Source organism: Cardiocondyla obscurior, linkage group LG02, assembly GCF_019399895.1.
Source record: "Cardiocondyla obscurior isolate alpha-2009 linkage group LG02, Cobs3.1, whole genome shotgun sequence".
Lineage (NCBI taxonomy): Eukaryota > Metazoa > Arthropoda > Insecta > Hymenoptera > Formicidae > Cardiocondyla > Cardiocondyla obscurior.
This window is the reverse complement of record NC_091865.1, coordinates 6618144-6643531: the sequence shown is the minus strand read 5'-3', so window position 1 is coordinate 6643531 and position 25388 is coordinate 6618144. Positions and strand designations below refer to the sequence as shown.

At 43.6% G+C, this 25388-nt stretch overlaps 1 protein-coding gene across 2 annotated transcripts in view; it reads right to left on the bottom strand.

Moving 5' to 3' along the window:
- Positions 1-25388, bottom strand: part of LOC139109161 (uncharacterized) — a 204380-nt gene that overhangs the window by 3456 nt on the left and 175536 nt on the right. For both annotated transcript variants that reach the window (XM_070668019.1, XM_070668027.1), the window contains exons 8-15: positions 16976-17104; positions 16743-16858; positions 16257-16479; positions 14504-14638; positions 8600-8718; positions 5031-5209; positions 3925-4083; positions 2486-2762 (exon numbers count right to left, since the gene is read on the bottom strand). In XM_070668019.1, the coding sequence (XP_070524120.1) occupies positions 2486-2762; positions 3925-4083; positions 5031-5209; positions 8600-8718; positions 14504-14638; positions 16257-16479; positions 16743-16858; positions 16976-17104 (1337 nt within the window). The remainder of the gene's footprint in view (positions 1-2485; positions 2763-3924; positions 4084-5030; positions 5210-8599; positions 8719-14503; positions 14639-16256; positions 16480-16742; positions 16859-16975; positions 17105-25388) is intronic.

The window sequence follows — 25388 nt, the reverse complement described above, 5'->3', positions numbered from 1 at the left end:
GGGAGAGGAGCGTGGCGATGCCATGGTGATACCGCATCTTGAAAAGTATATTAAAGCCATTTCCAGTGTCGGCGTTTGCCGGGCTTTGGTTACGATTCTACTTATAATGCTCTGTAAGGTGGCGAAAAGGAAGAAAATGAAAAAGCTATGGAGCGAAGGCAGAAACGAGGAGATGAAAGGAATGGGGACAGCGACGTTTCTATGGCGAAGCTGCGGATAGAATGTCGCCGTCGTAGTAATTCGATTCGCGGCGGCTCATAAAGCGGTAGATTTCATAGAAATGCGCGAAGCCTCATTAATTCACTTAATAATTCGGTCACTCATTGCCGCGTTTTTCCGCCGTGCAAATACAGCCGTCACGAAGACGCCTGGGCGCGAAGAGGAAATGTATCCGGAGACGAAACGGACGCGTTTTCGTTTTGTATTGTAATCTTACCCGCGTAATCCGTTCGCATAAATCAGAGCATCTCGCGCAAGTTCAATATTCCATCTTTCGTATATTCGTGGGACAATAAAACTCCATTTTCTTGAAACATTGCAGAGGATATTCTCCGCATTCAAGAGATGATATTTCCCTGTATGCTGAACGTACGGATCACAATTCATTGCGCTATCACATATGTACATATATCCTGTTACACTGATCGATCGCCGTTACAAGAGCTTCAACGGGGAAAATAGAACCAAAATCGCGGAGTATTGAAATAAATAAATCACTTCAAAATTACTATTCAATAATACCGCGCGGTGAGCAGCTGATGGGTACCGAGCGGCGGATATCGAAGGCGATAATTGCGTACGGTCGCGAAAATGAACGGCAAGCTCTCATCCGCGAGTGCAGCTGTCTTAACATCGGGCGGAATATTCTTTACGCTGCATTTTATTCGGTAGGAACAATCGTAATATTCTCGGGCTCGAACAGCCGCCTTTGTCGCGCTCCTAAGATGACAATTTACGTGCCGCAGAAATTGGAAAGGCGAGAAAGCGACGAAGGGGAAAAAAAAAAACGTAAAAAACAAGGGGATGATGCAAGAAAGGTGATAGCGCGAGCAAGAGAGCAAGAGGAGAAAGAAGGAGAGAACGCGGCTTGGTTTCTACACGGTGAAGCTTTAGTTTCGGTTGTCGTGGTAAATCCGATGGTCTCTTTAATCTCGCGACCCACTGCCATTCGTTTCACGCTCGCGCTCCTCTGTCTCTTCGGTCGACCGGGCCGCGACGTCCTCTCACCCTTCGACTTATTCTTCCACAACTTTCACCCTTTCGTTCGTCGCGGTGGCGGCGACGACGACGACGGCGGCGGCGGCGGTCGGCGGCGGCGGCGGTGGTAAAGCCAATGGTACGGATAGAAATTCCAGCGGTCTCAGAAGAAAAGCAATCGAGAGAAGATTTCGCCGTGTCGTCGCCAGAGACGGGGCGCGTCGCGCGGAGGATGATCTATCTCTGTTTTCTCTCCAGCCCCGCGACCGGGGGATCGAAATAGAATATTGCGGATAGAATTCTGCGAATAGAATCTTATTGCAAGACGCAGTCTAGAGCTCATCGGTACCGAAATAAGAGCTAAAGGCTCTTGGGCAATGGCAAGGAAACGTTGTTAAAAATATAAAACAATGTAAAAAAAAAAAAGAAAAAAAGTAGCGTCACAAATTCCATTACATTTTAATAAGATATTGAAGCAACGTAATATTTCGGTGGAAAAAATTGCTCTTTTTTAATATTTCTCAATTCTCTGAAAAAATTCTCTTTGATAAAAGGTGTATTAACGGGTGAAAGATTTTTTTTGCGTAAAAGTAATTTAAAAAAAAAGTAATAAAAAATTCTATTCGAAAATTGATTGACAGAGTTTCCAGTTCCGTGGATGTGTTTATTTGTAAAATACATGCGCGCGAGTTACGCTGCCGAATGGAAACAATTTCAACGGAAATATCAACAGGTTCGTTACGAAAAAGAAATTAATTGCGCTATAGTAACGCCGGACTTCTAACGTTCAAGATCCGCGAAAGATACGCCGCTTCGGAACGCAGTTGCTTTTTGTATTCTTTTAATGCCGCTCGAAGATAAATCGCCCGAAGAATGCTCTCTGGAGAGACGTAGATAGGTACTCGTAGATAAATCATTTTCGTGCTATTAAACTGCTCGCAGCTTTTCTTGCGACGTATAAAAAAACTGCGGGCTGACGAATTTCAAGGATAAAACCGTATTTCTTTGATTCGACGTAAAAAAGCGGCTCGCATAAATAATTATTATCGAATTAAATCATGACGAATATTTTGCTCGTGCGAAACCCGTGCAAAGATAGTAATTCTATAATACAATAACTGCGCTGTTATTATTAAATTAATGTTTCGAATTAGAATCGCGGATTTCATATAAGTCACTCCATATATATACATAAAATAGCGCGAAAGTAAGAGACGGAGGCGGGGGAGGAAATTCTGCTGGAGCAATATCGGAGCAGGCGAAGAGATATAGATGCAAATGTACTCACGGCTCTGAGTGGATTTGACTTCGATGATGAGCTGCCGGTCGGTCGGCGAGTCCAGAATCCAGGTACATTTCTGCTGGTAATACTGATTCAGCTTGAGCCCGGCGCTCGCCAGATCACCACCGTTGACCTCACCTTCCGGCTCCGCGGTTGTGTGATCGCCGCAGTAAGTGTCATTGATAAACTTGTAGGCCGCGTGGAAATTGAGGCCTGCCCTCGACGACCTCGACCATTCGATGTAGACAGGGGTCCAGCTACGGATGCCCACCGGAAGCCAGTCCTGCGCGATAATAGATCTCGGTAAAAGGGATGAAATTAGGTTCGAGGGACGCAACGTGGAAAATGCTCGGTGGTTTGGACGTAGTGAAGAAAACGGATTAAAAAGCGTGGAAAAAAAATTAAAAATAACACGGAGCATTTGTCGATAAAACGAGAATAGAACTAAGTGATGTAAAAAATTTAATTAAGATATTGGCGGTAATGTTGGAGGAAGAAAAATGTCGATGACTTATTGACAGCCGGACGGAGTGCTTAATTATCAATCATGGATTTCCGATTTAATCCTATACAGTTAAATTACACAAATTCAGCTTGTTGTTTGCATGATAGCCTCAATTGTGTCGGAATAACGAGCATTTGAATATGAAATGATGATCCCACGAATCGAAATCGTATTATCGTTTATAGACTTGCCATGACGATTACACTCGATCAGGTGTAATCTGATAATACGTCTATTAATAATCATCGTGTGAATAGAGTCAAAGTCAGATCAGTTGCACGGTGTATGTGTGAGATTGTAGCGAGTGCATTCTGTATTGAATAAATTATTTCCCATCGACTTTTTGCTGAATTCAGAAATATTGTTTTCCAAAACTTAGCTGAAACGGTAAAAAGACAGAATCACGCACGCGTTTTCGAGATTTTTATTACATTTATTCTATTTATTTTAATTTTATTAAGAATAATGCACTCGAATAAATTTCAATGTTTCATCTATATTAGTTACACAAAGGTTGTGGCAAATGATAAAATTACGTTAATAAAATTGGTGTACAGAATTAATTTTCTGCAAATACATTCCCTCCGTGTTTAATTTCGTAACGTTGACCGACAGTGATCAAAAATGAATTTCAGGTTTTTCGAGGAAATACGGGCGCGTAATGAATTTTCTTTATGAAGAGAAAAAGGGAATATCATCAGGCGAAACGGCGCTGTAAATGTAAAAAGTTATTTGCGGAAAATTGCATAGCGATACATTTTAACGATATCGCCGACGTTTTTACGTGACAATGCGCGGGATAAAAGTTGCGGTAATAACGATAGCTTTTATCCCGCGGCATTCGAGGAGAAAGCGCATGGGATAAGAGCAGCCGCTTCGCCGAGGCGCCCGTTCGAGACGGTCGCCGGTGGAATAAAGTTTTTCCGCAGCCCACGCTTACCTGGTAATTCCCGCAGAGACAGGTGACAATGTGTCCGGTCTCGGAGACGAGCAGGAGGTGGTCCATGCTCTCGAGGGACTTGCTGACACAGTGGCAGCCGCTGTCGCCGCACTTGGTCTCGCACGGGTTGTTCGGCGTCTGCTTCGTGCTACCCTTCACCTGCAAACGGACGCATCATTATTCTAAAAAGTGCAAGTAAAAATCTGTACATACTGAGAAAAAAAAATGAAAGAGTAGCAAAGCAGGAAAAAAAAAAAGAAAAAAAAATGCAATAAGTTAATTATTGAGTGACACGTCATATGTGCAATTAAAATTTGTTTGTTATTCCTCGCGTGACTGACAAGAGAAGCATTGCGATTTCAAAAGTTGATTTGACTCTATCTGAATTTCACATTGTTAAATCTAAAATATATTCTTTTACACGTGGATCGTTTTAAAATTGAAAAAGCTATCACTTATAGTTAATACTTGTGCTTGATTATAATTAATTAGCGTTCCAACTTTTATATCGAGATATATTTTTGACTTTACAATTATTTTATTTTATATTTGGGGATTATTTTTTTAAGATTTTAAAATATCCATGTATGTATTTGTGTATATAATATAGCAAAGAGATGTTTATGTAAGTGCAACGTGAGAGATTAAAGTTGGACGATTTTCTCGGTCGTACGCAACGGATTCGCAACGCGGATGTGACGTTTGTATCGTTCAGCGCGGGATTACAGTTGGTATGTTTCCACTAGCAATTCAATTGTTACACTTTATCGTTCTCGCAGGAGTTGCTGAAACCTATAGCTGAGCCGTGGTCTCGCCTTCGCGTCGAAGCTCGTCTGATACCACGGAATATTATTTCCGTGGAGATTAAAGGCTCGCGCCGCAAGCACAGATAGAAAAGTTTCCGTTTTCGGATCTGAACATTCCCCTCCGCGTATCCAGCAATAGTGAGGAGGTTCTGGCTCTTCTTTCCGAATAAATTAAACATGCGGGAATCCTTGTTCGCGCGAGAGACGGCGCATTTAAAGACTAGGAATAAATTTAATTCCCGACGGTGAGCGAGCGATAAATGAACGGTAAAAAATTGGGCATTTTGCCGGGGAACTCACAGTAATGACCACTGATTGGTTTGGTGCCGGTATAAAGTGCTGCCTGCACTTCACCGGGCCTTCCATGGCGAACAGCCGATGCGGTTCCGGATGCACCACCGAGCCCTCCACCGGCGACGTCAATCCGTAATATTCGACGTCGCACACGCTGGCCGGCTGCTGAGTGCCGCCTTCACGTTCTGGAGCGTCAAATGAAAACGCACTTGTGAAAGTGTTAGGAGAAAATCACTTTGAAAATTGAGCTTCGCAAAAATAAGATCTGATCTATAAATTAATATCACGCGACTTCTCTGTTATTTAATATAATAATGCCGTGTGCAACAAGTTAATTATATGAATTTAACAAATTAACGAGGTTGACGTGAACGACACAAAAGAGCAACGTGACGTCGATAATTAAAAGATTTTAATCTGCAAATGAGATCTTTAACTTCCTTTGTTATTTAATAATTCTTTGCGCGTTAGAAATTGATTAATTTCTATTATTAATAAATATATTAACGAGATTATTGCGATAAATGAAACGAAAGGAATACGATGTAATATACATGTAAAAAATTATTATCCACTCGGGATGTCAATCGAGAAAATTATCAGGGAGATCTCGAATGTATAAAATATCTCTATTTTATCGTCTCATCCGCTAAACTCTCGCGAGACTCTTTTTCTCTCTTCGCGCCTTTTAGCTTAATTTTTTCTCATAAGTTTCTCGCAGAGGGATATACAGGGTGTCCCAGACATAACGAAGGATACTGGGAGGATAGATAGAACTGATAGAGACAAGTAGAAAAGTCCCATACCATTTTGCAAAATTCTCAACCGTTATTGAGAAAAAAAATAAAATGTATAAATTGTATAGGCGTAAGAGCGACAAGGATGCTGCGCGTGAGTGAGCGCGACAGGCGAATCGCTAGAAATGGCGCCGTCGCCTGTCGCGCTCACTCACGCGCAGCATCCTTGTTGCTCTTACGCCTATACAATTTATACATTTTAATTTTTTTCTCAATAATGGTTGAGAATTTTGCAAAATGGTACGGGACTTTTCTACTTGTCTCAATCAATTCTATCTATTCCTCCAGTATCCTTCGTTATGTCTGGGACACCCTGTATATTTCAGCGACTTATAAGTGGGTAAACGTCCTACGGGTACTTTCATTTCCGGCCGAAGTTCTCGGCGGACAGGATTCTTTTATTTCGTTTCTATCACGGCAATTTCGCATGATTATTCGCGGCGATTCGAGGTTGCCCGGCTGAATTCGTACCCTTCTCTGCAAGGAGATCGGACCCCCTGGATCGCATAAAATTTTATGTTCCGCCGTACGAATCGCACCCGGCGCGAGATAAGGTGGGCGCCGGAATTCCGATGTAGAACGGAATCCGAAAACGTTCGATCTTGATATTCAGCGGTCGCCTCCGCGAGGAGGCAAAAAGGAAAAAAAGAAAAATGATGCAGCGTCGAAGGTGAGATCTGCGTGGGACGTCGTTACCAATGTGACATGAAAAAAAGCTGACGGACGAAGTCCGTGGCCGATTCGAGCGCTGACATTGTTGTTTAAGATTTTAAGCACGCTCGCTGACGACTGTCCTCATCGATTGCCGTGAATCGAACAGAGAGATGTGAGAGACGCGTGAGTGCACGGTGTATAACACGTGTAACACGTGTAAACGTAATAACGTCGGCCGGCGACACGGTCACTCTCGTCAATCACTGATCCAATCGCCGGCGATAGTCCGTCGTCAGGCATGACTTTTGATTCTTGTCATTTGCGCCCTTTTTTTTATAATGGCCGGTGTGATTGGATCTACATGCCGTTTGCTCGTATGCCGTACGATTGTTGTAATCCGGAATGGCTACGCAGCGAACGAGGCTGGTAGCGATTTCATATAAACATCGTAAAAAAAAAAAGAAGAAAAAAAAATTATTGGAACGAGAATTTGATGTCGACATGATGTGTCGTAAAATTCGGTCGACGTTTAAAATCTCATCGATATCAAAATTCAATTACTGCCGTCCGCGTATCGTTTTGTTCGTTAAAATTTTATCTCGCGCACTATTAGCTTGTGTTCCAAAACGCCTGATCGATTTTAATTTTCAGCTTTAATAAAATTGACCGCTTAAATTATCGAGAAGAAAATCCGACAAATCCGACAGATCCGTCAAACGAGGAATAGATTCTAAAAGGTTGCGTCAGACGAAAGAAAAAAAAAAAAATAGATACGAATAAAGATCGATTTTAGTCCGAAAATAAAATATTTAGATGTTAATTAATTTTAGCGTAGCGTTTGTTAATATTTGTCGAAATTACATTATTCATATTATTTTACATTAATCGCCTTATTGATTGAATATTTTATAATCTACGTTATTCATTACACATTCATTATGTACAAAACGTTACGCGGATAAAGTTCTATACAGAAAATCGCGGTGTACGTATGCCGTGTTATTCCCCGCTTTGAATTCAGATTTGGTGCTTTCAGGCCAGCTGATGATACGCCGGTTTTACTTTACAAAATAGCTGTAATAGTCGCGAGCGAATAATTATCCAACCGCGAATAATTACAAGCAGTCCGATACGCGTGTAATATACTCCGAGCTTTCGTTTTAATCTTCGGGATTGCTCGGCCAAGGAAAAGGTCGTATCTACTTAACCGGGGTTAAATCTAATCTTTGAAACGGAATTAAGCGCGACCGCTGTTTTTGCGAGGACGAGCGCGTCGATATCGCGAATGTGTCCTCCGGCAGCCAACCAGAGTCCCTCGGCCGAGTGCTAAGCGAATTTCAGGATTACTGTCCGGACGTGCCTACACTCATCCGATTAGGAAGCAAAAGGGGAGAAACGAGGCTTTGACATCGATATGCCGAGGCGTATTTACGGTAATTAGTTATTCGTAATTAGTGGTCTAAGTGAAGAAGCAATGGGCAAAAACCCGATTTGGAACGACGGGACTGCAAATTGAACCGATTATGAAAATGACGTTGACACTACCATCGCGACAAAACCAATCGCTTCTTATATTCTACAAAAAAAAAAAGAAAAAAAAAACAAGCTTGATTAAGAAAGAATTGTTATTATTGAACAAAGAAACGCGTGCTATTATATTAGAAGACAAAATTATTTCTATATGTTTACCATAATTTCAACTCAAAGTCGCAGCAAACGCGAGGTATCAAATTATAGGATAAACTTTATTGCGCGATCTTTTTTAAGCTTCCGCTCGAAGACGTAAAACTAGGAAAGCCCTCGGAGGCGCGTAAAGAAGCGCCATTGCGCTCGTAACTCGTAATGAACAAGAAAAGAAAAAAAATAGGAGATAACGAAGAACCGGGTAGGAAAAGAGTGAGCTGCATCTCGGACGATAGAGCGCGTTTCTCGCGATCTTACGACGCTTACGCGTGCTGACTTGATTGCGCGGCGACGGCGCGCATCATAATCCAATTTCCGACGTGCAATCTTTTGTTTCGAGTTGGCGCCGAGTTTGTCGCACGACAAACCGCGGCACGTTCATTCGTTCCATCCAGTGACGTTCCCTTTCTTTTTTTCCCCTTTTTTTTTTTTACGACTTACCGTCGTGAAAGTAGTACGAGACCTCCATATACTCCTCGTCGGTAGGGCTGTTCGAAGCGCGTCTTAAAACCACCGTCATGTCTCGGCCGTTGGACGAGTATCGCTTCGGCTCCGTGTACCTGGAAAAGAGGAACGGGAAGAGAGAACCGTCATTTGCGCTCGAAGTGGAATCTGCGGCGAGGGATACTTTTCCCACGCTCTCTTCACCCCTCCGCGAGAACGGTCCGCCGTTCTCCGGGGCCGAAAGCGGATATAAATCGAACGACCGTCGGGCAAGCGCGTCGAAAGCAACAAAACGCGGACCAGGGTTGTTTTAATCTTCGCACCGGGTCGTTAGTCGACGGGGGCTCGGACACGTTTTGCGCCGAAATCGATTAGAGACAAAAATCAAACGCGGAGACTTCAATTCTGGGGCCGCGCGGGAAATATCGTTTTACGTTTCATTAGCAGGTTCTACGGGTAATTCGATATAAAGCAGGGCTGGATGGATATTATGAGAATTGCAAATTTCCATCTTGGAAGATAAAAAAAAGTTTCTCTCATTGCGAACGATTCTCGTTAAAATAGCCGAATAGCTTTGCATCACGACTGCGCAATCAATACGGAGGAAGGACGGTGACGCTTGGCGGGGTCGTACTATGAATAATGATCGATCCGATTTCCGCTTACGTATATACGTTACAACGGGGACGCGGGTGCACATACGTGCGGCGGGATGCTGGATTCGTGACACTTTTCATCGGCGACATCCGGAGCACGCGGGAACTTCGACGCGAATTATTAATTCACGGCCATTATGGCGAAGGGAGCGAAAATGTCGCGCATGAGCGCGAAAGGGTGCTCCGTGAAAGTTACGCGGGACGGTGGGACAAAGCAGGATGTAAATCTTGCACGTAAGACTCTATTTTCTCCGGGCAAAGTTGTAAATGGACGCCTTGGGAGCCGCCCCCGATAGTCGGCGCGCGCGAGAATCGCCTATGAGTTAGTTTTGCAAGATAAATCGGGCACCCTTTCCGTTATTCTCTTCTCCCTCGCTCTGGTTGGTCCCGTCATCCCGCGGGAGGAGAATCACCCTTTGTCGCTCGAATGAACGCCAGAATTACGTCGTCGATTTTCTTACGTCGGGACGACTTTCCCGCGCGGCGAACGACACCGTGTCAACCGTTCGATGATAGTCGACGTCTCTTCGAAAAAGTCTGCCGAGATCATTTACGGGAAACGGCTCGTCGTACTTGATTTTTTTTTCTTTTTTATTTAACATTAGAATAGTAAAAGGGATCAAAATAACCGCGTCTTAGATAAAATATGATTTTATTATTTAGTGAATAATCTCTTTGGAAATCGCTATGCGATATTGAATAATCGTTGTGAAACCACACGGGTCGTAAATGCTTTGCTATTAGTAGGCAGCTGCGTTACAAGCCGGCCCACAAACAGATACCCGATTATCGCGATGCCTCTCACGGAATGTCAGTTTACTTTATCAGCGTGCAAGATAAAGCGACGGCACGATACGGTTGATCTGTGTCGGTTCATTAACTGCTCCCGAGCAAGGGGGCACGGGAGATAGCTTTTAGTTAGGGACCGTGTGCGTGAAGATTAAATTACTTGATGGCCACGCCGGATTGATCGCCGATGTATCTCGCATGCATGGATGGATATTAAATAGAGCGCTCTTTGGACGACTCACTTGAAGTCCAGACCTCGCGGTCTTTTATCTCAAACGACATCGCACTTTGTGACGTCCAGTTAAGAAATAAAATAAAAAAAATAAAAAGAAAGAAACCATTAATAAAGACCATCGTTTCTAGTGCGTGAATATCTTTTGTATTTAAAATTTCTATTTAAATTTAGATGTCCATTAAGTTGCGGTAATCATAAAACTTTATTACCGTAAATAAAATGTGAGAAGTTACAAAAATTAAATTTATCGTAATTGATTGTTAAATAAAAAAAAAAAAAAAAAAAGAACTCGAGATGCAATTCTCAGATCTCATATAACTCGGAATAACATTATTCTTACACTTTCTGATACAGCGGGAGTTTCAAGTCGACTTTCTTGGGGTTTATCGAACTTGTAGTTTGCGAGCTTGTTATCTTGTTTTATTTTGCACCATTTTAATGCTGTTTCGGGGGCAAATATCGCAGAAGGCGGAAGGCGGCCGGAAATTCGGCGCGGGTCGAGTCGCGCGATGGGAAACGTGCCCGGATGCAAGTGGCGGCGGGGCTGGCGAACGTGCGAGGCGGATGAAGCACGGGCGTTATTTCGCATGAATTTTTACGAGATTAGCCGACATAAAACACGCAGCAGTCCCATAGGCACGTACGTACGTACGCTGCATCCGGACGACTGCTGCTGTTGCTGCTAAGCATAAATTGTCCTGGGACCGGCTGGCACCGGGACGGCAAACGTTAGAAATTAAAATAGATTAAAAACTGCCGGTAGCGTCAGCAAGGCGGCGAGGCGCAACGCGCGTGCGACGAATATCATTCTTCCCGGAAGAGGTAAGCGGAAACAACCCTCCCTGCCTTCGCCACCGGGCGAAGGGAAGAGCCCCACGAACACCTGTGAACCGCGGACCTACGGTTTCCGCGGTTGACCGTCGCCCCGGCGATACAGCGTGTGAATTTTACATTTTTCCCTTCGACATTCAGCTTCTGTTCCATAATTCTTAACCACTATCCTTTATCAAAATCCATTTCTAAAGACAACGCCCATCTACGTTAGACTGTATATTCTTTCTCCAAATCTACCGAGAGCATTTCCGGGCGAGAGAGACATGTATACGCGCACATGGCGTTATCACAATATTTCAAACATTTTACGCGCGCATCTGTCGGTCGAGGAAAACGAAGAAGACGAGGGTAAGCCCGGCGAATCGATCGCATACCATATCGGTAGCAACGGCGGCGCCTCGAAATCTCTTCTGGGAAATCTCTTAGCTCAGCCGCGCATCCCTCGTTTGGCCATTCGTTGGCCGCGCTCTCGTTCTTTTTGCACCGCATCAAGTTCACCCCTCCTGGTGTAGCAAGAACGGGGGCGGACAGGGCGTTCGTGCGACAGACATTTCGCGTCCGTCCATTTCCCACGGCTTGCATAATGCATGCGGCCGCTGGCTACTTTGACGACGACGAGGAGACGACGAAGGTCGCTCTCACGAAAGTCCCTTTTGCACTTATCTCTTCGAGCTTTCCGATCGGCCAGCTGGAATCCTCGTTCGCGGGTGACCGCCGACTTCCAGCCTCGAGAGGAATCACGCGATACCTTTGTTTGTCGTCACTCGACCCTCCGCAGTCTATTTCCACGGGCGATTGGTCAACCTTGTCTCTGGAGGCTTCGACGTCGAAGCATCTGCTCGACGAGCTCTCGTGCTACACGCGCGATACGGATACAAATCATGAGGATACAAATACCCGGAATGTGCTGAGCTTCCCTCGTCCCACGCGTCCGATAACAACCATCTTTTTTCCCCTTCGCATTTGCAAGCTGACCTCAAGTGTTTTTACTATTTTCTGGTCGTAGCTTACGAGCACGTTCCGAATTACATTTTGGATCATTGGATCGTACGCTTGTAAATTTCAAATAAAAAGGATAATGGAGAAAAGATGAAGTCGTGACATTCGAATAATTGTCGGAATAAGGGGGTCCGGAGAAAGATTTTTCTCTATAAAAATTGCGGAATATGCATCTCGTCCTCTTCACGTACTACAGCGCTGTTCAATATGTATGGCTAAAAATCTTCTTTCAAATATCTTTCTCGTCACGTTTTTCATTTGATATGACCTCTATTCTATCTCCCTAGAATTCTTATCAGGCATCTCATTCTTACATCGATAACTCGACTTGCTTGGAAAAAGTACACGTATTACAAATAAAAATTTCTCGTCTAATAATTTATCATATAATGAATAATAATTTCACGTACAGCGAAATTTTACTTCTATTTTATAAACATTTATGTTGATAAGTTTTAGTAATATCATTCAATAAACTTTTGGTTATATTTAATTTAATAGTATTCCGAGCTTCTTTGTCAAAACGATAATGATAGTACATTTAATTTTATTGTGATTTCAATTTATAAGCGGGTTCGTTGCTGTAAAATCTCTTCTTGTTCTTTTTTTTTGTGCAATTTCAAGCTTCTAAATTGTCTTTCTATGTCAGCACTTGTATCTAATTCGTTGGACATGATAGCGTTTTATGATCAAATGTTGCATGTTGCAAGTCATAAATTCTAAAACGTAGGGCATTAAACGGATTAGCTGATATTCTATCAGCGCTCGACGCACGCTCGCATTTAATATTATTCGCGTGCAGTAAATCGATCGGCTTTAAAATGTTTACGACATCGAAAAGATCGCGTCCATAAAACGTGCGTATCAACGTGAACTGTTGCGCGCAAGAATTTGTCTCGTGAGCGATACGCGGCCGAATATAACGAGTTCACTTTCCTTTCGACGAAGGCGATGCATCAGAGGAGCGCACGCAAAAACAACATTTCGCGATTTGCATATGTTCTTCCTCGCAATAAAATATTGATTGCAGAATTAAATATTAAAACTCGAGGAGCAACATTGCCGAAGACGCTGCGTTCGCTGAACGCTCGTATCGAACATGCAGACGTAAAATTTGTGTATCCACAATATTTCGAGATCCGAGGAACCTTGTGACATACATAACGCGCGCACACTATGTATATTTTACGAAGGGAACGTTACGCAAAATCAAAATAAAAATTTAAACCGGCGTTAAATTAAATAGAAAAGTTGAACGAATGTTGCAAGAGCTATGAATTTTTTTTTTTTTTTTATGGAATATTAACGTTCGCGTAAAAAAAACCATTTACATGTGTTTCACGCGTTTCCAAAGTTATTTAATCAAACGCGAGAATTTACCGCGCAATCGAAAGATTCGCCCATTGTGGAAATCACGTTATTACAGGAACATTATCAGAGGAAATACGTGCGCAATCAGCTGTTCCAATTTATGTCATTAATTTTTGTTGCGCTTTTCCACGAATATACTTGCGATTAAATTTAAAACACGTACTTCTCTCTCTCTTTTTGTCTCTCTAATTTTTTTTTTTTTTTTTTTTTTTTTTTTTAGCGACGCTATTGCGAGCCGTTTGATCTCTGTGCCGGCTTCTGTACTGCCGCACGGTAACGATTGAACGATTTCAGATAACTACGATCCCGTATGTTTTCTGTGACATCTTTTCATTCGAGTATGTACTCAGGGTAAACGCACCGTGGAATGTACGACGCGAGGGGATAGTCGCGCTACAGCCATCTTTCATACTTTGACTTCCGGTGAGATGAGTATGAGGTATCGCTTTGCATGCCGCCGTCTAGTTCTCGGATGGAGACGGATGATGGATCTGCCGGGGCTGTTTTATGATTACGTGCCCGACGATCTTTCGCTGCTTCCTCGGCATTACGACGGCGCTGGCTTCTATTTTCGCGCGTCAGTTTAGGCGTTGTCTCGTGATACGCGCCCGAGGTACGATGTATAAATCCTCAAGATACACTACGGTATGCACATCAGGGAGAAAAGACTACTCGCTAATATCACGGCGAAGGCGCAAAGACTGTAAAAGACTCGCGCAACAAGACTCATTTCGGGAGCACCGTGTTGTTAACGTCAACTGATCCCCGTACGTCTTAATACTCGCGAGTCTGAAGCGCTTGCATTTCTGCGAGCGGAGATTAGCGTTTGGGAACTAATCTCCATTCTGACGTAGGGTTCTAAGGAGACTTAAGCAATTCTGTTTAAAGCCGGCATCCCGCATAGCTGCTGAGGGAGATCTCAAAATTTACCAACTCACAATTACGATGCATCACCTACGAACCGGTATGATAGTATCTCTCTAATGACCGCTCTAATAACCAGGGGAATCCACTTACTTATCCTGACTAGGGAGCTCCCGCGGGAACCACTGCGCCGGGCTGCAGATCCTCTCCAAGGAGTTGGCAGTATCCAGCATCCCGCTCTCCGGCGAGCCATCGAATATCTCGATCGTCGACTGGCAGGACTGCGCGCTGTAAAATCGATAGAGGGAACATATCTATCAGTGGATTTTACGACGGACGTCATACTCCACGTCAAAACTCATCATTCCGCTGCGGGAGAATTTACCGTCGATGTATCAACTGCAAGTTCTCGCGCAGAGAATTTCAAAGATACGGCGATCTGACGCGTTTTTTCACAGAAACGAAAATAAAAAAAAAAACACCCTTTGGATTAGAAAAAAAAAAAGGTGTGTGCATTAATTGTGCTGTTGCACCGGTTTTACGAGCGTGTCAATTTCTCTTTCACTCCGTAGGAAAGATTGAAAGCTTTTGGAAGTGTTACATTCGATATTTGTTTCGGAATAAGTCGTAAATGTATCATCTGACTCGAAATATTCGAGTACCACGTTCTCGTTTGCTTTAATCGCCTCACAGACACCGTGTTTGTGGAAAGTAAGCTGCAGATCCGACACGAATGCCGCTATTACGCGCTTACAAAAACAGAATTAAAAAAAAAAAAAAAAAAAAAAAAAAGAAGAAAGAAGGAGAAGAGGAAGGGAAAGAGAAAAATGTGGAAGGTTTAGTTGAAGAGTGAGAGGCGATATTACTCGCGTTCGGAGATACTTTCTCGGTTCAGATGAAACCTGGCGCTCGGATTTACAATATTCCGTTCAAAATTCATGCTACCTTCAATAAAGCCTTTATTCTGTGTCTAGTAAGCGCGCGTGCACCTTTCACCGGCGGTTACACGGATATCCACGGTTTCGAAGACCGGCAACGACACGTTCTCGTGCGTCGAGAGGAGCTGAAAGATACGAGTCGTCGACAGTGGCGAGGGTGGTTTCATTTCTCCCTCGCGACGTGTCCCATCTCCCCGGACGCGCACATAACATGTCTCCGAAGGCGCGGATATGCATCCCGTACGTCCTCGACGTAGTACGCGCATGATAATTGAAAATCCCCGGGACGCGGACGGTGTATCCCCACGTGATTTAATGCTACTTTCCGCGACGTCGCGACGAACCTCGGGGTGGTTTTCCTCCTTCATCCCCTCTTGGGCGCCGTTTTGATAAGTTACGCAAGTCGTTGGTAACTGTGAAATAAGAGCCCCGCGCGTAACGGCGCAATTGCGAAATAATTCTCCTCCCTGTGTTTTTGGGCATTCCGAGATTTCGCGACACTTCAGATATTAATTTTCCGGATATTAATCAATATTGATTGGTGTTACTTTAATTCGCGACATATACTATATATGTACACCGATACCGTTACAGTAATAGTACACGTTGTAAACAAAGGACTTTATGGTGTTTACATGATTCGCTAATCAACGACACAAACTGCCGGTCTGTTTTACAACGATTCAATGTAACCCGCGGATTTGTAGGGATTGGCAAGCGCGACTCGAAAGCGGCGAACAAACTGTAATTCGAAATGTGATTCCGCGTGCACCGCGACACGCGTTACGTGACTGCGGCTTTTACCGGCTCCCCCGAGTCAACGCAATTCACGTTAGAAATGTATGTCGATGGACACGAAGAAAACGTAGGTGAGAAAATAAAGAAAGCTGCGGTTTCTTAATGTCGCGCTTGCACGTGCGTCGCGATGTGTGACTTGGAGGCCTAAAAGAGCGAAGGCAACGGGTTACCTAAGGTTGTAACTGGCTAGGGAAACGTGTCCGGTGTCGTAAGCACGACCACGCAGCACGAGCCTGCACGTCGTCGACTTGGGCTTGCCTCTTGTGTCGTGGTGGCCCGCCCGGACCTTCTCGCCGCTCACCTCGAGGTCACAGCTGTTGGTCACGGTACCTTGGTCCTTGCGGTGGTCGTGGAGGTCGCGGTTGTTGAAGCTGTTAGACTTGATCAATTCAACTGGAAGAACAGATAATTGAGTTAACTTCGATAATCGACTCACCTTATAATACAGGAAGTTACAGAGTCGAGATAAAAACAAAGATACGACGAAGATCACGAGAATATTGAAACTGCTCTATTCTTTAAAATCTCTCGACATCGTCTTTCGTATAAGATCGGAACAAGTTAATTGTTATATTATTTAAGTAAGCATAAAAAGCAATCGAAACGATGATCTGTGTTAAAGATGTGCGGGCGTACTTTTATCTTTTTGTACTTACGACTTTTATTCACGCTGTCGATGGTGACCGTCGTCGGAGCTTCCGTCGTGATTTCTATAAAATTCAACGTCGCGACGAAGCCGTTGTAATCAAAGGGCGACACTTCGGGACCAGTTCTGTAAAACGATATAAAGTTTTGAGAGAGCCAAAAGCGATTAGGTATCATAATCGATTGAGGTAACAAGATAGAGCAGTCTTTTTTTTTCTTCCGATAAGGAGATTTTGTTTCTCACCTGAACTCGACGAGAAGTTCCTGACCGTCGTGCACCAACGTCGCCTTTTCCTTGCCGCAGAGCATTTTTAGCAACGGGCTCGTCGTAGTCGGGCCCGAGTAGACTGCGATGTAGTCGCTGGTGCAGTGGCTGCAACAAGAATAGAAATACTATTGTAGAATTTTATTATGCGTTCGAAGCGATTCGAAGACTTGGGCACTTTCCTCGTCTTTCGGAAATAAACGCGAGTATAAGCGAGAGACGGTTCGCGAAAGTCTGGCAGATAGGGGCGTAGAGCAGAAGACTATCGAAAACGGTCGAGAATCGTGTACCGATTTATCAGGGAGTTCACGAGGATGAACTCGATTCGAAGGGGAAGGCCGTGGAAGTTTCGCCATTAAGAAAATATCCAATATTACCGGTAAGGCAGAAGCGGCTGCGCCGAATTACCGCGATGGGACGGCGTGATTTATTTTACGAGGGAACTTCATCGCCGTACGCTTTGCAGGAACGATCCCTCACAGCTGGGATCACGAAAATGCGATTTTAATAATGTGGCCAATTAGGGGTCATCGCGTGGCTTTAGGAGAAGATTGCCCGTGCCACCGGATCACCGTGTAGACTAGCGATGATTAAAAGCGCTCCCCTTGCAATTATCGCCGACGGTATTATACGCCGGCGCTGTTATTGACAAATAATCAAAATGAAAGTGATCTCTGCCTGCTATTAAGACTTTGGATATTACCTAATAAACGAAATCTCCCCGAGTGGAAATTGAGCCTAAACGTTATCTAACGACCGGCAAACCAATCCGTGGTTTATACTTGACGATATTTTAGTAGAATTTAATTTTTTTTTTCCCACCCTCTTTTTTTTTCTAATTGTAATTTTCCTGTTTAAGCTGCACTTAATATTCTTCGAAAGATTGTACCGTCCGAGAAAGGCGGTCCTTTAAAATTTAAATACGGATGGAAATTAATTTTATCTGAATATTAATCAGAATGTAGCTCTTGGTTCATCATCGTTATTATTGCAGGTCGGTGCTGCGGGAGCGACAATGTAAAATATTCGATAGTGATATTCGCCAAGATTCTGAAGTAGCCGTTCTAAACATGTAACAGGTGCTTCAGAAACTTTTCTCATAATTCTAATTAATTAGCTTAAGGTACGAACATGAAGAAATTAATGGGAAAACTTCGTTGCTCACAGTTCGATTTTGCCGGATGAATTTTGCAGTTAAAATGAAATTCCACGCTTCAGTCGCACTGTCTCATCTCGGACGTACCATCTCGAACCGTGTAGACTCTTTTCCTCCAAGATGTTTAACATTAATTGCGCGCACCGTGGATTGTACCGAATCAATTACAGTTATATTATATTACCTATCGCACGCGATTAGTTCATCAATCTCGATCATCAGATCATTTTTATATCGTGTACATCTCTCTTGTCGCTGGGCATCTCGATCAATCATTTTGCCCGATACTTTTCGCGAGCTTTTTACAGATATATTTCATTAAATACATTTCAAGTGTAAACCGGTAGAAATATTTTTGCAACAGTTTCCTCTGCATTACGGCCGAGCATTTTACAAAATCGAGCGGCAACTATTATTTCTCGCGACAGTATTAAAAACAGGCTTTTCGTTTTCCTCCTCGATTTTTCCGTGCCTCCTCTCTTTTTAAACCGTCTATCTATCTCACTTTCAAACGCTCTCCCACGCGAACTCGTCCGCTCTCAATAAATTAAATCCCACCCCGTGAATCCATGCGAACAATGAACAGGCCGTAATTATTTTCATTAGGAGAGAGCCGAGGTAAAGGGGGGCCGTCGGTTGAGAACGGATCGCTGCCACGGAAATAGTTCTGTACGTCATTTTCTGCCCGAGCGGCTCGAACACCAGAAAATCGGATTCCTCCGGCCCCATTTCGCGCGCGGCTCGCGTCGCCCGGCGACGTCGGATGGAACATAAAAGAAGCGGGAAGGCTCTCACCCATCCGGACGGCGGTAGTATCCGCATTGTGCCGTCCCGGTAACGCGCGTTACAAAATGCCCCGAGATAACGCGCTCCGGCACAAATCCCCGCCGGAGTAAATTAAAAATCTTCTACTCGAGTCCCTTGGTCTCCGTCGCGGAAATCCTCGTCCGAGCATCTCGTTCGCCCCGCCCGGCGCAAGCACCGATGGTTTTTATGCAAATTTCGGATTTCCGCGAGCGTGTCTCGCGTCGCGCGAATCCTCTTGTTCGCGAGATCAGCCCCCTTTTCGCTAAATAGCCGCGTCGAGAGAGGCAATGCGCGACAATTCGAGAGGACACGCGAAATCCGAAGAGAAAACAGGAAACAAGAAAATAAAAAAAAAGGAAAAAAAAAAGCAGTGTAACACGCTGGAAAATGTGTTGTTCCGAAACTTCGTCATTTTCATCAAAAACGTCGTTTCTGCGATATTCGAGCGAACGTGCGGAGTTTCGATAAATCGCGGTATTGAAATCGAATGAATACGTCCCAGCTCGAAAAACGTGTGATCCCGAATTTCTATCTCTTTTTTTTTCCCTCCCATTTTAAAAGAGTAAAAAAAGAGGTGTAATTTTCTTTTGTATTTACTCGAGTTTTTCTTTTTTTCTTTTGGCGCTTTATCCCGATCCCTTCGTCTCACCGTTTGCGCAAAAATTTTGCGACTCCGCGCTATTTCCTTTCGCTTTTATTATCTCGTCATATCGAAATCACGATTTACACGGAATTTCAAACGCGGGTTTATTATTATTCTCGCGAGGAGTATCGAGAAATTAAAGGAGGTACGTTCTTTAGCGACACGACTCGGAGTGGCATAAAGTTCCGTGGATCATTTTATCCTCATTAATGGCGCCTTTGGAAATATAATAGCGGTCCGTTAAAAACCGCTTTTGCTGCTCGCCTTGGCCTCCTCAACACGCTGATTATAAAGTGATTAAGGAACAAAATCCGAGTGCAGCGGCAGCGGGATGTTCGTGCGGTCGTTGTGTGTGTGGCAAAGAACCCCACGGTGATTAGGATGATTCTATTAATTAAACGTAGCTGCGATATTGCGCGTTTATAAGGCACTATCGCCGATAACGCTGCCCCGTAGTGTGTGCGGCAATTAAAACTATCGTTACAAAGGTACATACGTAGCACGCGTAATCTTATATCCAGCTCGTTCTTTCCGCTAATGAATGCACCATAATGCGCATTCAATTATGGTGATGACTGTCAAAGACGTATATCGTGCGTGTACAACTGAAATCTAACCTGAGCGAGATATTGATGTGATTCCTGGTTAGATCTGGTTGCGTTATGTTGCGAATCTGTAAACGTTCATAATTGTGCTAATTACAAGAGGCATATTGTAAACGGATGCACGTATCGTATTTCCTTCGCAGCAACGGGAAAGCGTTTCTCTAAACCTCCAATAATTTTATGTAAAAAAAAGTGACGATATCATTATGCGAGACACATGAGGAGGGTGTACGAAACGCGATGGAGAAGTCCATTGTCGGTCGACCGAAAAACGCTTTCCAGGGAACACCGTTGCGGTTCATTATACAACTCAGAGCTGCTCTTACGGTAAACGACGACGACGACGACAATGGCGGCGACGGCGACGACGATGGGAAGAAAAACCTTGGCAATCGCAAGACTCGTTTTTTACATCTCGCTCTCCTTAGTTTTATTCACTCCATAACCTTGCTCTTCACAATCCATCGTCCCGGCTCTTTCTTTGCGGAATTTAAGGTGCGCGGACAGATTCACAGATGGTCGGAGTATATGTTAATCCGGTCGAGATTACATCGCCGTAAAGGCGTCGGTCCGTAATTCCTGTCTTCTCGCGGGAAGAAATGCGACAAGTCTGGGAGCACGTCTTTTATGAGAAGAAACTCCACTTAATTTCTCGATCTTCAACAGGCTTCCGGTAGTTCGGCCATTTTGAATCGCGACGAGAGCAAGGCGAACTTGCATGGTTGCGTTTCCATCGCAGCTTAGATATTTCGCGCGGGCGATAATTAAAGCGTCCTCGTAATGGACATTAATAAATTACCGCGGCGTTACAAAAGACAGGTGTGCACGAAGTTAAATGCCCAGAGTAGTCGTCGCTGTGCCGTTAATCATCGTCGGGAGAAGAAGAAAATGCAACGCGGAGACTAATACGCCGGTTTAATTAAGATTCGCAGAATAAACGATTTATGGCGACAAATGCTCTTGCTTTTTCAACGTTATAAACAAAGCTATTTTACATTTAACAATTTTCAGTAATAAATTGTAAACGTACATTCGTTGAAAGGCAGATATGGCATTTTTACGGCGACGGCGGCTAGAGTTTCCTCTCTATCCCCTCCCGCGGCCACCAAGTACGTGGGAAGTAGGAGTGGGGCGCGTTACTCCTCAGTCTTTGACGACCGGCAGTCCGCGGCTCATCTACGCGCGCGCTTCGTGAGAGATTCGATGCATACCACAAAGGTCACGTACGCTGGCCACCGTCGCCGAAGGAAATACCGTATCTGCTTTTCAGCGTACGTCTTACATAATACTTTAAACGTTTCTCGTGCTTTCAAATATAATTTACATATACACATTTGAACGTTAACTATAACAATTTTCTTAGACTAATCACGTAAAATATAATTGTATTTTAAAGGATCGAATAATCGACAAGTATCGCTACATATCCAACACCTGCGTTATGCGTAAAGCAGAAATATAGCCGGTATTCATAGTCGGTTCTCGTACAAAAGGTATACCAGTCTTATTTGATTTTAGATCAATCATAGAGCCGATTGTTTAAGATGACCATGAAATAAGAAACGACTATGAATACCGTCCTATGTGTTTCCGGTTTCAGAAGAGAAGTGAGCAGAGCAGAGGGCGTTGGGGTGGAGTGAAGCGGGTAGAGAACGCGAATTACGTGTTGAATTTACTTTCTTATATTCGTACTTCGTCCGTGGATAGCACTTAACGGTTTTTGATCCGTTGAAGTAAGTAATATCGTCATCTATATGTAAAAAATTAATTCGTCGGTGGATTCAATCGGAGCTAGGACGAAATGCTCGATCGACGAGAATCGCGACATACTCGGTAAGTACAAATTCGGGAATACAGATCGTGATCGTGAATCAATTTAATATTAAGTATAATATGCGGTGTAAATTTGTCACCATGACGCGTTGCAGCGGGCGCGAACGGCGTAACATTCAACGGCGGCGTACGTGACTCACGCGATATACGCAACCCCGCGGTGTTCATGTGATCGCTGCGCGCAGGATAGTCACCGCACAGCTCGTATCGCAAGCGGATGTTTGTACGCGACCAACAGAACTATCGGCCAACACGGTTTGACTTCCATCATTAATTCTTCTCACGCGCAGAGTACGCAAGGCGAATACTTCGCGCATGGTACGTACAATTATAACGCAGTAATTTGTATTTTTTCTAATTTATCTATGCGTTTTTCTTACTCATGTATACGTTCGCATTACAGAATGACTCCGGAATGTGAGGACCAGCGGTCAAGTACGCAGCTAGCCCGCATGGAAAAATATCGGGCCGCTGCGCAGCGGACGCGAGCGTACGTGACTCGCGCGATATACGCAACCCCGCGGTGTTCATGTGATCGCTGCGCGCAGGATAGTCACCGCACAGCTTGTATCGCAAGCGGATGTTTGTACGCGACCAACAGAACTATCGGCCAACACGGTTTGACTTCCATCATTAATTCTTCTCACGCGCAGAGTACGCAGGAGGCGAATACTTCGCGCATGGTACGTACAATTATAACGCAGTAATTTGTATTTTTTCTAATTTATCTATGCGTTTTTCTTACTCATGTATACGTTCGCATTACAGAATGACTCCGGAATGTGAGGACCAGCGGTCAAGTACGCAGCTAGCCCGCATGGAAAAATATCGGGCCGCTGCGCAGCGGACGCGAGCGTACGTGACCTCATGCGTTGTGTATGTGTTCAAATACCTTGGTCGCCAGTCGAGAACGCAGCCAGCGCGGTACAGCGGGCATTGGAATGAATACCTTCAACTTATAACAGTAAGATGTTAGCTAGAGTGAATTTAACTATTGTGATCGACAATAACTATAATACTAATCACGTAAACCTTTTATGTTTCAGGTTAAAGCCCGGAGAAGAAGTGAAAGCCGTCGTTACCGAATTTGACGAACGAACCGTAGCTGGGATTTTTTTAAAGTGCCACGTAGTATCGCGCGTTATCAATTTATCCGGGAGTGTCAGGAGTGTCGAGAATGTCTTGTGCGCCAAGGAGGATCCGTTCAACAACTGAGAGGAGGAGGAGGCCTCGGGGAGGCTCTTGCTTCGGTGGAGCAACCCGAAGGTAAAGATTACTTTTTCTTGACTCATAATTATTCATAGCTTTGTTATCTTGATAATAGGCAAATTTATTTTTAATTATTGAATTGAGAAACTATTTACAGACATTTATAAATTTCTTTCAACTGTTAAAATAATATTCAGCACTTCTATATTAAAATTTTTATCGTAAATTAATGAATTTAAAAAATATTAAATTAACCCTTATTTTTGCAAAACAAAGTAAAATAGTATTTGAATCAATTCTTTTTTTTTCTTCTTTTAATAAAAAAAAATTTAAAAAAAAATAAAAAAAATACGAATACTGTTTTAAAAGATGCATCGTCGGAAACGATTGCGCGGGGAATTGTAACAAATGCAATTACGGTAATAATCCCGCGGCAGGCAATAACATCGCACGCAGTTGCATTAGATGTGTCGGTATACGCGGGCAAATGCCACGTTTATATTACGCAATCAGAACAGCGCCAGCAGATATCGTATGTAACTGTGTGTAACTAATGCGGTGCTATATGTGCTATGCGATATTAATGTACCGCCAGATCCAATTTACCGCTATTAATGCGGCATAGATACGTTGCCATTTCGTAGCCATCTTCGGCGCGATGAAATCTAAAATCAAGTATTCGACATACTTCACCTGGCGCCGCTAGGTAATTATGGTAAAACGCGGTCATGAATCCATTAACCGCGTTGATTAGAGGCGATTGTGCCTCGTCATCCCCAACGTGCGATTGTAGACTGCGCGCATCCGTCTAAGTCGTATTTCCCTTGGAAACGACAGTCAGCATTAACCCTTAAATGAAACTACCTTAGCCGGTCTATTTCTTATTACTTATACCTCGGGATTTAATGTATCAAATTTAAAGCATTCCTTGGATCGGTACACCAGACATTAAGGAAGAGTGGAAGTCGCGTCGCGAGGAAAATCGAAAACTCGAGTGGAACGGTATAACCGTGGACATAGCTTCGCTCTGAAAGCAGGGGAAGGGGGGGAGGGTAAAGTGGAAGTCGCTTTGCATGGAAAGTCGAAAACCCACGCGGAATAGTATAATCGTGGACCTAACTTCGCCTTGAAAGCAGGAAGGAGGATAAGGTGTGAGTCGCTTTGCGTAGAAAGTCGGGGGCTCTTCATTTTGTGAATATCTCGAAAACTAAGGCCGAGCGACTCTAACTCCTTATTCCCTGCAGGGAAAAGTTGTTCAAAATTATACTCCCGTCAATGTACTCCGAGATCATCAAAATCCGTGAAATTGTTTGCTTTGTAAATACTTACAATTGTTAGTAATTATTAAGTATTTGTTAAATAATATGTTTGGGATATTAAAAAAAAAGAAAAAATGTTTTTAATATTTAAAAATCGTTCCCGGTTACTATAACCGATATTCCATTTAAGGGTTAATGCGCCTTATTTTATTTCATGACCTGCCAGAGAGGAAAATATCGCCCGATAATTGAATTCATTCCGTCGGATTTAATTGCCTCCGCGACTCTCAAGGAAACATTGACAATTTACGAACGCGATCGTATAAATCGAGCAATTGCGGCGACAATAAAATAGATGGTGATGGTATCGAATTGCCATAAACGTTGCTCTCTATCCTCATTTATGTAACTCGTGAAATCAATAGCCAGCTCGTTGCTCGGTTAATAGAAAGTATGCGAGGCCAGCGTTAACGTAAGGTACGCGAAATGCACAGAGAGACAAGGGCTGGATTTTCGATAGTATTATAAATGGATATTTCAAATCCACGTATCGCGAATATTCTGCGTGCGCAATCGCGTAGAAAAAAAGATATCGGTTTCGGTAGACGGGCCAATAATCTCACGGCTCAAAACTCCTGTGACACGCCGGTTCATTGCTTTATCGGCTTTTCACCTTTCTCTCTTTCGTCGGAATTCCAACGAGATGTAACTCGGAGAAATTGGTTATATTATAGTAATAACGTCCTCTTCTTGTAATCAGCAATGAGAGAGAAAGAAAGGGGTTAGCAGCCAGTGTCCCAGAAAATAGATGTCCGCCTGTTATCCAGATTAGCATTATTCCCCCTTTTATCGTTACCATAAAATCGTCCCGAGTTCCTCT